Genomic DNA, 17,308 nt, shown 5'->3' with positions numbered 1-17,308 from the left:
CCCCACTATATCATAGGGCCCTATTTCTCATAAGGATTTCAAATTTAAGGGTGATTTAATGGAAGGAAAATCAATAAAACTGAAGGACAAAATGAGGCTTGTACTCCCCTTTGTCTTCTTACCCCATCGTATCTGATTATGTCACGAGGAAGGTCTCAGTAGATGCTTGTATGTCATGAACCATCTCTTTAATACTTCCTTCACAAAGAACACTTCTGCTGGCTATCGTTTCTACATAGATTTTAATAATTTTGCTTATAGTTTACTCCATTTATTCTTACTGTTGGCTTCTGTTTTTATCAAGAAATGTTGATTTTTCCTTTAAGATAGTGCTATAAAATTTTCTTTTAAAATGTATTTAAATGTTTAAGCTAATCATCTCACCAAAAAAAACATGTAAATGTAAAAATATTTCGTTATAAAAAGGAATAGATGGTTCACAATTAAATCATAAAGATGATAAGTACATTAAAAAAAAAACCGTGTACGGGAATCATTACTAAGGAGTCTGAAAATGCTATGGGTCTCTTCAACTGGGCCTTTAATTCATTCTAGATCCTTAATCTTTTCATTAACTACATTTGTGGTTTAATAACTGAATTGCATGATGTAGTTCATGAGCCCATGTGAGTTACATAGCATTTGTACATAAAACCTAACCCGTATTTTGTCAATCGTCTTCAATAGTCACAAATTTTACCATTATTTTTTATTTTTAGAGTCAAGATATTTTTAGATGCTTTTTGCTACTTCAGAGAAAGTCTTTATGATCTTAGGAAAGAATCACATAGAGAGAAGCAATGCATGTTTAAAGCAGGAAAGTGGGCCACTTATTTCTAGGAGAGGATCGTGAGATCACCAAATAAAAAAGCAGGTTGGCAGTCTGAGCAAGTATCCTGGGGATCAGAGATGACAACTTCTTTTGTATTTTGCTTTGAAATAAATGTCCACAAATGATTCATAAATATCCATTAATAATAGTGAATTTCATAACTAAGGAAACCTGCTCTCCGCATCGGCCCAGATTAACAGAGAGCAGCTGAAAAACTGGCTTCCGAGGATCTGTTCCCACCTGCGTGATGATGCGAGCAGGTCCAGGAAGACCAATAAGATGCGTCAAAGTTACCATTATGTTCTAGATACCGGAAGTGGTGAGGCGTGGGAGTCCATGCAACAGAATTTGAGAAGGGAAACTGTGACCCCATTTTTGTTGATGAGTGGATGGTGAACAGCGAACTGTATGAGCTGGTTGTATCTGGATTCCTTAAGGGTCATTGATTGTGTTTAAATTTGCCACCTGAGAACCATGCGCACATGTGTACACACACATTTCCAGATCATGTTTTTCCTCGCAAATGTAACCTCTTGGAGAAGTGGACTGTTTTGAAGCGGATGCTTTTCTGGATTTTGCCATTTTTGGGGTTTTTTTTTTAACTTTTTATTATGTTCAATTAGCCAACCTATAATACATCATTAGTATTTGATGTAGTGTTCAATGACATTAGTTGCATATAACACCCAGTGTTCACAGCAGCGATGCCCACAATAGCCAAACTGTGGAAGGAACCAAGATGTTTTTCAACAGACAAATGGATAACGAAGATGTGGTCCATACATACAATGGAACATCACTCAGCCATCAGAAAGGATGAATACCCACCATTTGTATGACATGGATGGAACTGGAGGGGATTATGCCGAGTGAAATAAGTCAAGCAGAGAAAGACAATTATCATATGTATATCATTGTTCCACTCATATGTGGAACAAACCATGGATTTTGCCATATTTTAATACACCAGTTTTCCTCTACAAATCTCCGTGTCCCTGATAGTTGGATCTTTTAATAATGAAGATTAAAGTGTCTTAAAATTTCAAAAACTTGTAATTTTCAGATCTATTCTACTACTTTTTCAAGAAGTCAAGCCAGGGCATTTGGGTGGTTCAGTCAGTTGAGTGTGCGCCTCTTGATTTTGGCTCAGGTCACGATCTCACGGCTGTGGGCTCAAGCCCCACATATGGTTCTATGCTAAACAGGGAGTTTCCTTGAGATTCTCTCTCTGCCCCTCCTGTTTCTCTTTTATTTTTCTCTCTCAAATAGATCAATCTGACTTTTAAAAAGCCAGAACCAGCCAAAGAAATTTTTATGTTTAAGTAGATTATTAACATATGTACACATTTGTTACATAAAAAGAGGAGATAACTCTTAAAGCTATTATGGAAGAAAAGAATCCAGATGAAAATTAAGTCAGTACAACCAGCTTTTGAATAATGAGTAGATCCATGGGGTTTCAATGGCAAAGCTGCTAATAACTGTCACTAATGAATCTTCTGTTACATACATTCGGTGACAACCACAAAGGCAGTATATTGGCATGTGGGGAATAGTCCATAAATCATGTAAATGATTTCATTGTGTATTTCGGAAGTTCTTGAAATAGGTCCTCTTGCCATATTCTTTAATGTTGACAACTGTTAACCTCGAAGCTGATTGATAATGACTGGCCTCTTTGGACAGCTCATCATAATGGTGAATACTTTGTTCTTTCCATGAGATTGCAGAGGAAATGCTTCTTTCGTTCACAGAACAGAACCTGGACATGAGCAAAAACTAATGAAACATTAGGAAAACAGCCTGTTTTCGAAGACCTGACTTAATTCCCTGGGTGACAGACACAGCAACTTGATTTTCATAAGCCCTGTCAGCCTCTGCGCTGGCCATCAGCAGACAGCTAGAATAACTCCTCAACAGCATCCTTCAACGTGTGATGCTGAACCTACATAGTGAAGAAAGAAAAAATGCAATGCAATTTAGAGGTGGAATTTTTAATGTACATTAATTTGCAAAAGAATATGAGTCAAATATTCTGGCAAATCTACATAACTAAATAACTGTCTCATCAAGACATTTCAATAGCCAAAGTGATTCTACCCTCCCATTAATGACATGATGCCAAAAAGAAGAATAGAAAGGAAAAATGCACAGTGTGAATATATAAAATATCAGCAGCCACTCCTTGTCTCCTTTGCTCTCCCCCCAGAAAAACTGTTTACATGAAACCTATGGTTTTAGTATGTTATCTTATAATACTCAGAGAAACCTGCTACTTCAAGTGTTATTAGTGCCTTTGCATATCAAAACATCCTGTTGAGATCATTCCATTCTCCTTAATGACAGCTGAGTACATATTAATATGAAAGCTTGCCAGAAAATTATTGATTTTAAAATGACCGTATTTGGAAAAAATAAAAGAAAAATAAATAAAATGACCGTGTTTTGGCCAGCAAGATATAGACTGCTCGGGTAATATTAGACTTGAAGGCTAATAACAAATAATAATGGATTAGAATGTCAAAATATTGCCTCGCACACTCTGTCAACATGTATATGAACACAGCAGGAAATCGAAAACAAAAGCTAATTTATGGAAAACTATGTATTCCTAATGACAGTTTAGACCAGTAGGGGTCCAAGTTACAAACTGCATTTTTACATGAGATGCTTTCATTTTACATTGAAAACCCAGCTGTATTCTGTAAGCATGTATCAAATCAAATCATTGTCCTATATTTAAGAGTATTTTTCTTATTTTAGTCTGTAAAATCTAATCACGGCACATGCGCATTGTGTATATTTATATGTTCATGAAATTGAAACCTAAAATGCTAAAATTCTGCCTTTAAACCCAAGATACCAAAAGAATTGTGGCCCACAGTGGTCGTTTGACCCCGCGCAATTTTATTTTATTTTGAAATTTTTAGAAAAAGGAACAACAGCGTTGGTATTCCAATATGTTGATATAACATTGATGCCAGATGTCTTTGCCTCTACTCAGTGATGTAGCCTAAATATTTCTATTTGAAAACATATTGACATACCAAAGAATTTAAATCTGGAAAAGACCTTAGAGATCATTTTGTGCAAGCTCTTTGGATATTTATATAAACGGGAGTTCGAAGCCTCAGAGAAGCCCAGTGACTTGCCAAGGTCCCACAGCTAGTCTGAGCCAGAACGGAGACTGGGACCCAGTTCTCTTTTAATATCAACAAAGGCTCTATGAGATGCCACACAGGCAATCTGTGTTGAAAACTCGGCTTTTAACTATAAAAGGTCAGATTCTGATTTTCTTTTCCTGCAACTCCTGATAACATGTTCCTAATGAATCTTTCTCAGAAAGATTCTTTTGAGGGAAATGGACCATGGTGGATGTGAGGTGAATTACAAGACGGGGAAGCTTTAGACCTTCCCTTGCTTCTGTGATGAACTTTCTGGGTTTTGGAGCCAAACACAAAACAGCACTGCAAACATTTTCAGGATGATATTTTTTAAGTCCATTTTTTCTTACCAGAGTCTGGTTCTCATATGATCTCAGATTTTTTTTTTTTTTTTGCCTTTTTGAGAATGTTTGCTTGATCTTGTAATATTAAACAGCATTTAGCCAATAATGGCAGGCATGCTAAGAACCATACTCCAGGTTGCCAAAACCTCAGAGTGTTACTCGTCAGGGTTCTCATGGCATAAGCTACATTCAGGTTTCTGATGGCAAGGGTGCCTGCTTCTGTGTTCGCTTCACAACATCCCCTGTAATTTGCTCCAAGGTTCTGGCAGATTGCTGGACCCTGTCACCAGCTGTCACCACCCCTCCTTCCCATCCATATTTGGCAGTATCTAAGAACACAGGCATGCCAGGAGAAATAATAGTAGCTGTGATAGCAACTTCAGTGGCATGGTCCCCAGAGACAAGATCAAAATTTGGCATCTTTTCTCTCAACACAGAACTAAAAATGGCACTGAACTTGTTACTTGGTGGTATATAATTTTCTTTAATTACACATTTTGGTTTCAAGTGTTCCACATGCTGGCTTTTAAGTATCAAACCAACATACATTGGTTAAAAACAATGGCATGCCCTTTTTTTTTCCCCCTGCAGGGAAGAGGTGGAATCCTAGAATATCAAGGATTCATTTCATCTCCATCAGCCTTGAGCGGTAAAAGGATTGTACGCTGTAATTTCTTTCACTGGGATGGTCTTTGAGTCGGAAAGAAAATGTCCTCATGGAATTTCACTAGCATATTGTCCCCAAATTATTTCAATTAGTGAGGCGTTTTTTGCTCATCGTTAACTGGGAAAGCCTACAGAAAAAATCTAAGTGAGATTAGAATGATTTTTTTTAATTATATAAGAAATATTTCCTTGTAAATATCTTCAGATTGGTTGAATCCAAGAATACCATGAGACGGTCTAGAAAGATACAGTCTGTAAAGTAGACCGTTTGGCTGTTAGTAACATAGTTTGTGATAATGACCTATGGCTTCACATCCACGTGCGTTATTTCTAGAGTTGATATCATGATAATTTTTTATCATCAACGTGAGTGATAGAATTAAAAGTGTGCTCATTAAGTTTGTCAATGAAAAAATGTTAGATATTGCGACTCATTTAAAAGTGTTCTGGGATCCCTGGGTGGTTCAGTTGGTTAATCGTCTGCCTTCGGCTCAGGTCCTGATTCTGAGGTCTTGGGATCAAGCCCGTAGTCAGGCTCCTTGCTCAGCGGGGAGCCTGCTTCTCCTCTCCCCACCACTCCCCCTGCTCCCTCTGTCTCTTACAAATAAATAAACTCTCTTTAAAAATAAATAAAGAAAAGCATTTGGACTGGGAGTTATCTTGGAAATCTATGTTCTCCTGCCCCAAGAAAAAGGGAGGAATTATACAAGGTGTCCCTAAGTCGTCTTCTTACTGTTAACAGTCTCCAGGGCTCTGTTAGTCACCTGTTTCTCAGGAACCAATGTGACTGCAGAGATCCAGACCTCCAAGATCAACTTTCAGCAAAATACTGAAAAAGCTAAATTATACATTAAACCTTTTCCTTAACCATCCTCTCCGATTTTTTCATAGCTAAAATCCTATCATTTTGTCTCTTTCTTTCCGAACTGCTCTCTGTTTTCCCTTGACGTGCCTGTTCTACCCCTTCACTGCAAAGATCCATTTCTGCTTCTCTTATAACTCCCCACTCCTCACAATGGCAGGAAGTGAAAAATTTATTCAGACAAAAAGTGGGATGTTTCGGTAAAATACTACCAGTGCTTTGGTACGACAGGATAGTCACTCATTCCACTAAGGCCTCGTGAACAAATGTCATTTCAACTGGACTTCGAGGTGTTGGGAGATGTCATCAGACAGAACTTGTGGTGCGGGGTGGCATCCCAGAGGCCAGGAATGACAGGAACCAAGACGTGGGAGCAGGGAAATTGAGGGCAGGATTTAAATGGTAGACAAGCAAATCTGGCCAGTTCATGAGCCCTGTGATATATTCACACGGTTGTGCAACAGATCTCTGCAACTTTTCCATCTTACAGAACTGAAAACTGCACTTTTTAAACATTTCCCCTTACCCTGACCTCCTGGTAACCACCATTCTTCCTGCCTCGGAATTTGAACTACTTTAGATACCCCACGTAAGTGGAATCAAAATATGATTTGTCTTCTGGCAACTGGCTTATTTCCCTTAACATCATGTCCTCAGGGTTCGTCCATATTATAGCCTGTGGCAAAGGCTCCCTTCCTTTTTCAGACTGAGTCATAGTCCATTGTGTTTTTTCTTCACCCATTCTTCTGCTGGTGGACATTTGGGTTGCTTTTGTCTCTTGACTCTTATGAATAGTGCTGCTATGACTGTGGTTGTGCAAATAGGTCTTCGAGACCTGCTTTCAGTTCTTTTGAGTGTATATCCAGGAGTGGGATTCTGGGTCATATTGTAGTTCCAGTTTTATTTCCTTATTTATGCATTTTTTGGGGACCCACTCTAGTGTTTTCCATAATAATTGACACTTCACAGTCTCGTCAACAGTGCACAAGGCTTGCCGTCTCTCCACATCCTCGCCAAGACAAGCCATAACGTTTCTAAACTCCGAATCAGTCTGGGAGGGCCAGGAGCTGACAGTCATTAACCCAACACGTGAATTTGTTTAATCAGATTGTTTTCCGTCTCACACCCAAGATTTGCAGTAAGCACGCCTTTCCTAGCTCTTCCCTCTATCTCCTATCTGGTGGGGTCACTTGCCCTTCTACACCGGTGTCTTTCCTAGAGAAACACCTAGGAGCCTTACAGGGATGAGCACTTGCAGGAAAAGGTGTAGGGAACGTGAAAATATACATCTTTTAATTATGTCATGTGTTAGATGACCTACTTTTAAATAATTATTTTAATTTAAATGTAATATACATTTAGAAAAGTATACAGATCATAAGTGAACACACGAGTGGAATCACTGCCGAGATAGAAAAATGAAAGTATTACTAGCATTCCAGAAGCTCCCTGTGGTCTCTCCCAGTCATTACCTAGTCCCCCTCTGGTGACTTCTGTTCCTCCTACCAGTTAATTTTACCTGCTTTTGAACTCTATACACATTGACTTACACAATATTCATTTTTTTATGGGTTCTCTTACTCTTACTATGTTTGTGACCTGTATCCATGTCATTGCACCTGGCGATACCTGATTCACTTACATTGGTCTGTGGAATTCCTGGGTTGACTATAATGATACGGTACGATACATGATAAACACTATAATTTGTTTATCCTTTTTACTGCTGGCAGACATCTGGGTTTCCAGTTTGAGGTTGTTACAAATAATGCCTCTAAGAACATTCTTGTTCATGCTTTTTGGTGCTAGGTAGATATATGTTTCTATTGGATATAGAGATAGACTTTTGTAGACCAACTGGGGGCTGAGGTTTTTAATATAAAGAAAATATATTTCGAATTCCAAATAGCAACGTGCAGATGATTTTGCAAAATGCCACTTATTTTCAGTGGGTAAATGTCTTGTATTTAGAAGCCCATTCCAACAACTGGATATGTGCTCCTGTCAAAAAAGAAATAAATCCACAATTTGTGTTAAAATTCTTTAAATTTCTTTAAATTTTGATTCAGAAGAATTGAAATAAGAAGGACAACAGCACAGTATAGGAAAAGGAATCCTGAAATCGAGTCAAGAGATCTGATCTTCTTTATTTATTCATTTATTTTTTTTATCTTCTTTATACACTAACTTTTTAAAAGGCATTGGGTAGGTCACTAACCTGCTGTCTGCCTGTATTTCACTGGGACAGCAGGGATGATGGCCCCTGTCATACAATACATTATTAGAAGATACTAGACTTCGGGGCACCTGGACAGCTGAGTCAGTTAAGTGTCCGACTCTTGGCTTCAGCTCTGGTCATGATCTCAGGGTCGTGAGATCGAGCCCCACTCTGGACTCTGGGCTCTGGACGAGGAGCAGAATGTGCTTGAGATTCTCTGTCCCTCTCCCCCTCCTACTTGTGCTCTCTCTTCCTAAAATAAATAAATCTTTAAAAAAAGAAAAAAGCCAAGCTCATAGAATCAAGGTATCTTCAAAGGTAAAAAACACACTTGAGCGGACATACATTGTTATTGCTGTCACTCACAAATTCCTTTCTTCCTTGGATAACATTTTAGATACGAATCCAGCCCCCAGCCCTCGTTATAATTACCCAGAAATACATGGAAATAACAGTACGGAACTATGAAACATGGTATCAGAAACAGATTTTCTGAGATTAAATTTCTACATGAATGCTTTCCATAACTTTAAAATACACACATATAGGGTTCGCACGTAATTTTTACATTGTTGTTTTCAAGCCTCCTGGAGGGGTGCCTGGGTGGCTCAGTAGGTTGAGCACCGATCTCTTGTTTTCGGCTCAAGTCATGATCTCGGGATCGAGAGATCAAGCCCTGCTTCGGGCTCCACGGAGCTCAGTGCCGAGTCCGCTTATCCTGCCCTCTCTGCACCTCCTCCGGCCCATGCTCGCTCTCACTCTCTCAAAGAAATAAATAAAATCTTTTATAAAAAAGACTCTTAGAGTTAACCAAAATAGCCTGTTGTGGATTTTCATGATTATACTGCTATAAAATTTTCTTCTACAAAAGAGAATTCAGTGGGAAAGTTCTTGTATGGAAGATGTGCCTGGATTATACAGACGTCACTTAGAAGAATCTTTGCCCATCCTCCGCTACCAAATACTGTCTCTGCCTTCCATTTTCTAGATCTGGTAGAAAACCCTCATCAAGCCTGTGGCCCTCACCAAAGGTATACTTCACTTTCTTCAGTAGGGATTTTCGCATTCCACTGCCCCCTGAGAGAACAGACAGGGGTATTGGGGTAAGCCCTTTGTGATCAGAAGGTCTGGGTTGAAGGGCAAGGTCTACTGTGTGCCTGCTTGAAAGCTTAACTTCCCCCCAAAGCCTCAATGTTCTCAGATTTAAAATGAAGAAAAAAAAAAGTAATAATAATATTCATTGGAGTCTTCATGAAGATTAAAAATAAAGCAGGTAAAGCACTAACAACATTTGATAACATGGTAAGTGTTTAATGAATGTTTTCTCAAAAAAAAAAACAAAACAAAACAAAACTGTGTCGTGATGTTCTAGCACACAACATTCCCACCAGCCGATATCCCTCACCCAAGCTCTGTGCCCAGAGGGGTGAGGGATTCCGAAGGGCACAGAGCTCCCTGTAGATACTCCTTGGCACTCTCTCCCCAACGCACTAAGTCATGTGTACACACCAAGGACAGATTTTCACCGTTCATGAGTAATGGCGCCACAGGCTTTCCCATGGGTTCAAATCTTGCTTCCCACCTCGGGGCGTTGAAGAATTGGGCTCATCCTTCTGCATTTACCTGTGTGTCTTATTTCACTGATTTTCCCTTATTTTGTCTGCCAAGACCTTCCCATATGGCACTGTTGCCCAATTGCTCAGTAATTTCTCTAGCATTTTTTGACTTTTATGAGATTGCTGCCTCCCTCGGTGTCCCCCTCTCTCATTTTTGGAGTCACTTTTACTAATATATTTGTAGAAAAATCTCAAGTGAGTGAGAGCATAACTAAATACGAAACGCCAAGATTTTCAAAGTACATACTATCCCAAGACCAGACAACTGGTTGGTCTCTGTTTTCAATACAATGTTAAACAAGATATAATTTTATTTGGTGTGGTTCCCATTATACAGCATCTTAAGTAGACTGGAATTTCATTTTATTGAGATTTACTGTAAGAAAAATATATATATAATAAATCTATTGCCCATCTGGCAAAAAAAATAAAATAAGGTAAAATAAAATAACTCTCCAGACAGAAACGTAACTTTACTTTCTAACATTTGACATCAGTACCTATACTGATCATCCCATGGGTGATCTCTCTTCTCCAAAGTCTATTAAAACCAATAATATAAGCAAATTATCATTCGGGAAGACTTTTCATGTTACATAAAAGCTCTCAATGGTGATATATTATTTGGGGTAGAAACTTTGACCCTTTCGGAATATTTATCATCGCTATGCCAAAGTATGTCTGTCAAAGCTTGTACTGTATGTAGAATGAGTTCCCATTATTTTATTCAAAAATTGCTGAAATACCCAAAACCTTGAAAAATGTATGAAGTGATAAATGTTTAGAAATCTCCTGACATTTTGCCACTCAAACACTATGTAATTTAATGCAAAATGACATATGAACTCCTTACAAGTTGACAATTTGTGAATTCAGGGATTCTCTAAGCTCTGTCTTAATCCTTAAAAAACCAGAGCTTGAAAGGAACTGCTACCAGATTATAATTTAAGAAGGGGAATATATACATTTGTTAAAAATACACAGGGTAGATGTAGCTATGTTTGGATCTGGGTTTGCTCCTTCTTACTATATAGCATAATTTTATATCAGGAGTCGTTAACAAATGAATGTGAAACATGTAGAATACCCTCAAACTGTTGAACCTTTTTAAAAAAAACTTTAATAATATAAAGTTCTAGTGGACTTTCAATCAACTGCTTTTCATAGACTACTACACTAATATAGTCATTATTTATTAATAGTATAGCACTCTGTTCTTGACCATTTACTTATTTGTCTTATATTTATTAACTTCTCCCTTAAATTACTGTATTTTTATCCACAACAGTGTTTTCTTAGCTGAAAACATCAGAACATAGATTTCATTTACTTGACAGTACTTATGAAGACCTATGAGGTATGGGGCACTGTGTAAGGTAAATGAGATACAAAACGGACTGAAAACAGTCTTGGGAGAGATGCTTAACCAGTCAGGGAAGGCTCCCCCTCAAAATTGGTACCTACCATCTGAGCAATGAATGGGCATTTTACAGTGGACAAAGAGCTGTACAGACAGAAGGAACTATTTATTGAGAGGTAGCCTGGTCTGGTTAGGTGACTTCAAATAGTTCAGTAATCTAGGGGCGCCTGGGTGGCTCAGTTGGTTAAGCATCAACCTTCAGCTCAGGTCATGATCCCAGAGTCCTGGGATCGAACCTCGTCTTAGGCGCCCTGCTCCCCGAGGAGCCTACCTCTCCCTCTGCCTGCCTGCCTCCCTCCCTCTCTCTCTGTCCTTCTCTCATAAATAAATAAAATCTTTTTTTTTAATTTATAAATTTATTTTTTTTCAGCGTAACATTATTCATTATAAATAAAATCTTTTTAAAAAGAAACGGTTCGGGGAGCCTGGGTGGTTCAGTGGGTTAAAGCCTCTGCCTTTGGCTCAGGTCATGATCCCAGGGTCCTGGGATCGAGCCCCACATTGGGCTCTCTGCTCAGCAAGGAGCCTGGTTCCCCCTTCTCTCTGCCCACCACTCTGCCTACTTGTGATCTCTGTCAAATAAATAAATAAAATCTTTTTAAAAAGAAGTTCAGTAATCTGGAGCCAATAAATAATGGAGTACCTATGTACTAAGAACGGTCCTGCTATGTACCAGCTCTCAGTAACACACTGTTATAGACCTATCCTGCTAGGAAGTTCACATCAATGAAGTAAGGTGGGTTTAACCAACCTCATTTTTTAGTAAAACTAATGTTAATAATATTCCATCATTTGTCCAAGGTTAAATCCTAAACTGAAGATTAAACCAAAATCTAACTCCGTCTAATGCCCCTGCTCTTTACACTGACCATTTAATTGTTACTATATATATTACATATTTAATAAAGGCTTCCTTTTGGCAGTGTTTCACACAGATTTTCACACTGTTTCTAACAATACTTCTTAAACATTATGTCTTTCTTCACCTCTCTGTATGTCTTTCTTCACCATCTATATGGTGAAATGGGAAATAATGTCCAAAAAAAAAAAAAATCTTTGTGATAAGGTGGTATGTTCATCCCTGGGTTTCCCTAGGGATATTTAGCCTCCTCAGGGATGAATTCTGAAACTGTGTTCTGTGGAACACAAATGAAAGTTTACTTCGGGATTAGTGGTCAATATCACAATGATTATTCTTGTAAATATTTCAAATACATTAAGAAAAAAATATTAAAAATTTTAAGTACATTTATAAATGTATAAAGTCTTTTGGTTGTCTCTTTTCTAAATGTTGCAAATAAAGAAATCTAGTCAACACATTTATAAGCCTTTTATAAATCTTTAAAATTATCATACCCACATCAGAAACTCTTCATGAAATTACCTGACACACAGCATGTTGCGTCATCTGCACCGTTGACAAATGGGATGTCGTAAACTCATCTTAAGTCTAGAATATTCAAACATTACCATATTTTGTGCATCTAAATTCATTCTGATCATTTCATAGGCCAGCAGATTTGTCTGGGAGACCAGTAGTTACTTTTCACCTTAATCCCAATGAACAGCATCATGTTTCCCGAGAATGTACAGATGTTGCAACTGTTACAGGTGTGCAAGTGGCCTGAGGTCAAGCAAAGCCCCCGTTTGCAGAGCCTTCTACCCTTCACCTAAATGACAGTGAGAAGTGGGACTCAGAGCAGAGAAAATATTCATTCCTAAGAGCCTCCTGGGCTGCCTTGCTCTCTATGCTGTATTTGTGTGAGGAACTGTTTCCTTTCTAATTTTTATATGCAATTATCTCTGGTATTTCAGAACATGGAAATTTTCACGTCACATTCGAATCTTGTTATAAACATGTTTACAAGTTGCCATGCTGCCGAAAAACTGCAGACCTCTAAACAACTTGTATTCTCTGCCCCCAGCAATGCATCTCTTTGGCCTCAACTGGCAGTTACAGCAGACTGAAAATGACACATTTGAGAATGGAAAAGTGAATTCTGATACTATGCCAACAAACACGGTATCATTACCTTCTGGCGACAATGGTAAGAGAAAGAATTATGTGTCTTGTGTGTTTCTTTTAACATCTCTTTTCCATAAATTTATTTTTATCCATGTCACATCCAGTTATATCTGGGAGAGGGAAAAGATTTTGAAATACAGATGTCATCTTTTAATGAGGGGTTTTTATGCATTTAGTTGAAAGATTGGAAGTTCTCCTTTTTACTATAGGAATAGGACGATTTTCTGCCTTCTGAGTTGATGGCTAGGCTTTTCCACCTTTTCCTCTTTAAGTGTGTATTTTGTCTTATTTTTAGTCTGTAAATAGGCTATAATTCACTATACCATCTCATATATTGTATCTTGGGTGTACTAAGCTTTTTCCATTCAGCTAGCATATGGAGTTGGAATACTGTATTAATTTTGTTATAAAAGCTTTCAAATACAAGACACATTAAAGGATTATAATTTATTGACCTTTCTTCTGCTTGTCCTTTCTGTAAACCTTCATCAGTTTGCACTTTGGGCTAACAGACTTTCAGGTCATTTGGTTCTGAATTAAAAACAGAATTTAAGAAGTCTGAAAATTCTTCCTTTCATTTTTCTATATAAACACCCAGGAAAATGTACATATGCATGTATATATTTATATTATATACACCTGCCCATTATTTCGATACGTGTGTGTGTGTGTATTTTGACACTTGGCAATCTCTGACTTTTTACAAAATGTCATAATACTTTATATCTCAAAGCAACCGGATCAAGATACCTTTTTTGGTTACGTAAATATATTGTCTGCCTTTAAGCATTTCCCAAGCTTTTCTTCCCCGTTTGTTTTTTCCTATCTCATGTATTTATTTTCTGCTTTGGCATCAATTATGTCCGTCCTCGTGTGGCTAGTTTCTCTGCAAGACTAGAAAGAAGCTATTGCGTATTTATAAATAACATAATATCTATTTATTTATATTTTTATATATGCTGCCATTGGACACGTACCCATTCACCATGACTAATGCCTTCATCCTTTTTCTGTTCTCTGTTTTCTCATCTTCTGTTTTATTTTAACAACAATACTTTATGGCATTTCTCTTCCTTCTCAGGGAGCCTGAGGAATTCTATAAGACATTAAATTTTCATGGTAGTAATAAATACCCTTTGCCCCACACCTGTATGGAGCCTTTTGATGTAAGACTCCACGTGTACCATGGCACTATAAGCTGGTGACCTATTAGGAATGAAAACTGTAGGCGGGGGAAATTGCAGCTAAGAAAACAATTGTTTAATTTTTTATACACTGATAACACACAGATGAACCATTCGCTCAAGTGATGGCATAGAAAGGGAGAGTGTTTATTCTGGGCTTCTAGAGATTAAAATGTAGCCTGTCTCTTAAAGCGGATGGTTTCTATGAAAAGAGCCCGATGGCACGTACTAACCACACGTGGAAGGAACTTTTTTTTTTAGACTCAAGAAATTAGTCTAAAAAGAGAAAGGCTTCTTGTAGGCATGTGTTCTTTTACAACATCCTGGCCTTTTATCATGGTGAGGATGAAAATAGAGCACAGCTAATTAGTTCCACAATACTTGAGCGGCATAATACTAAGAGAGCTGTGGATTGAGAGATGCTCCCCCAGCCGCGTGCTGGTCCCTGGTACTCTGCCGGGCAGTGCATCCTTCTGCTTGAATCCGTGGTCCTCCGCTCACATAAACCTCCGTTCAGATCCTAGCTTCTTCACCTGTTTACTTTGTAACTTTGGTCAAGGGGCTTCGTGGTTCAGATCCTGCAAGAAGATTTTAGGGTACTGTTGGAATAAACCATCTCAGATCATAGCAGTTCCAGGCATTTGAAAGAACATCATGGTGTGTGTGTCGGGGGGTGCACCTGGGTGGCTCAATCAGTTAAGCATCTGCCTTCGGCTCAGGTCATGATCCTAAGGTCTGAGATCGAGCCCTGCCGAGCAGGGAGCCTGCTTCTCCTTCTCCCTCTGCTGCTCCCCCTGCTTGTGCTCTTTCTCCCTGTCAAATAAATAAAATCTTTTAAAAAAGAAAAAATATCAGTACATACAGCTTCAGAAATTCTGCGGAGCGAATAGAGTTTTGAACTCTTCTCTGTGACTGCAGTAAGAAATCCACACTCTGTCCCATGCCCATACTGGTCTGAAATACGTTTCCCAAAATAGTGCTTATCCTCATTTTGTGACATGCACCCTGGTGTGCTTGCTCTGCTGTGTTTCCCATTTAAACAAGTACTGGTTGACGCTTACTCACAGAATTTCACTGTTTACAAAGGATGGTGGCCCACACTTTCAATAGCACTGCTCTGAAAGTCCCCTCCTCTAGGAGAGACTGAAGTTCCCCGACGTGATCGCAGAATGCACTGTGTACAGTTGACGTGAGGCTGTAGGACTATATATACATGGAAGGAAAGAACCTTCTGCCTAGCCTAGCCCTGTAAAGAAGCTCCCCACATAAGGAACAGGCACCAGATGCCCCAGGATGAGTTAGGTACTCTGGAGAACTGATGCTCCAGCCCACCAGCTGGACTGGCGTTCATAGGCATTCCTCCTTACGGAAAGGAAGGCTAGCTCTGGGCTCACACCTTGTCTGCAAAGTGGGACCTAATTAGTAGTCACTTGTCTTCTTCATTATGTCTCAAACAGCATCACCCTCCCCCAAAACCCTAAACTGTGAGGATTCTTATTTCCATTTTTCCAAGTATCTCTTAAACACTTCCATGTATCTCTTAAATACCTACAGCCATGGGGTTCGGGGGGCAGGAGGGGACCGTATTTACAAGACAGAAGAGGTACCTGAAAATCACAGGTTTTAAACCTCTGTGATGAGTCTGCCCTGTCCATTCACCATCGTCCACGATGTCAGCTTTTAAAGTATCCAGAGAAGCCTATCACATCATCTCTTTAGAAATTTGAGATTTCCACCATTAGGAGAGCCTTAGAATTCTGAACAAAGCTCACTAGGAGATCTAACTGTGCTAAGTATAATGACAACTGAGTCACAGCCCCTAAATACACTACTTTTGTTTATGCAAAATGAGGAATGAGTCCTATTTTATTCTCATTTTCTAAGTACAACGCTAAGGAACAGTCATAGGGTTAAGACTTCAGGAAAATCCCTGCTAGCTTGTAAGCCCATTTAAACAGAAGCTTCTAAGTGGTATTTAGTATATAAAACAATTTCTATTATGTTCCATGAGACCATCTATGACTGCCAGTTTTAGAGACGAAGTGTCAGAAGTGTGGGCTCTCGGGCAAAATTGATGGACGTTGGACAATGTGGATGAAGAGAAGAGAATGAGGTTTTTTAACTTCTAATACCTGTCTCTTTCCAGAAACTACAATTACTCCCCTGGACCAAGGAATTCACTTAGCGTAATGTACTGGAAAGAATGACCCAGGCCTGTATTCAGTTCCTAGCTCCTTCATTTATTTACTTTGTAACCTTGAGCAAGTTACCTAACCTCTTGGAGCCTCAATTTCCTCACGTGTACATAATACCCATCGCCCAGCTCAGTGACTGCTAAGGGTCTGGCCGCCCTACTCCGCTCCCCTTGCAGACTCCCATCCACACTTGTCAACCCTTGTTCCAGATCTTCCCACAGTCCTCAGAAACCAGCTCTCTCAACAGATGGGCCCTTCTGTTCAACAACAAGTAGAAACCTCCCCAGGAAGTTCTCTTAATTTCTTGTAAACAAATCATTCCTCTGCGTGTCTGGATCTGTACGTTCACTCCCTTTGCCCTGTATTCGAGGCTCGTGTTTCCACGAGCACTCTTGATCCCATTCTGTGTCTTCCAGATTTCCCCACTGTTGACACCTGCCGGGAACATGAGAACCTACGGAGGCCTCTCAGCGTCTTAAAAAAAAAAAAAAGCCCAAAATCCCTCGACTCTCCCTCCTAGTCCAGCTCTACCCTATTTGTCCCTTCTCCTGTCACACCCAGCCTTCGTGCGCACAGCATCTGTATTCATTACATTCATTTCCTCACCTTCCGTATACCCCTTTCTCATGGCTCGTTCTCTACCGTCATGCACTGAAACTGATCTTCTGGGGTTATCACGTGCTACCTTGGTAGCATCAATGAAGACTCTTCCGTCCTTATCATCTTTGAGTTCTTGGTAGCATATGATAGTTAACCTAACCCTCCTAATGGAAATGTTCTT

At 39.1% G+C, this 17,308-nt stretch overlaps 1 protein-coding gene across 4 annotated transcripts in view; it reads left to right on the top strand.

Annotated features, from left to right (window-relative positions):
* The window catches only part of TENM3 (teneurin transmembrane protein 3), a 598,389-nt gene that overhangs the window by 452,343 nt on the left and 128,738 nt on the right, over positions 1–17,308 (top strand). For all 4 annotated transcript variants that reach the window (XM_045997095.1, XM_045997094.1, XM_045997093.1 and 1 more), the window contains one exon: positions 13,048–13,170. In XM_045997095.1, coding sequence (XP_045853051.1) covers positions 13,048–13,170 — 123 coding nt within the window. The remainder of the gene's footprint in view (positions 1–13,047; positions 13,171–17,308) is intronic.

Source organism: Meles meles, chromosome 2 (genome assembly GCF_922984935.1).
Source record: "Meles meles chromosome 2, mMelMel3.1 paternal haplotype, whole genome shotgun sequence".
In the NCBI taxonomy this organism is placed as follows: Eukaryota; Metazoa; Chordata; class Mammalia; order Carnivora; family Mustelidae; genus Meles; species Meles meles.
Note: the sequence above shows the minus strand (reverse complement) of the source record. Positions and strands in the feature narration are given on the sequence as shown.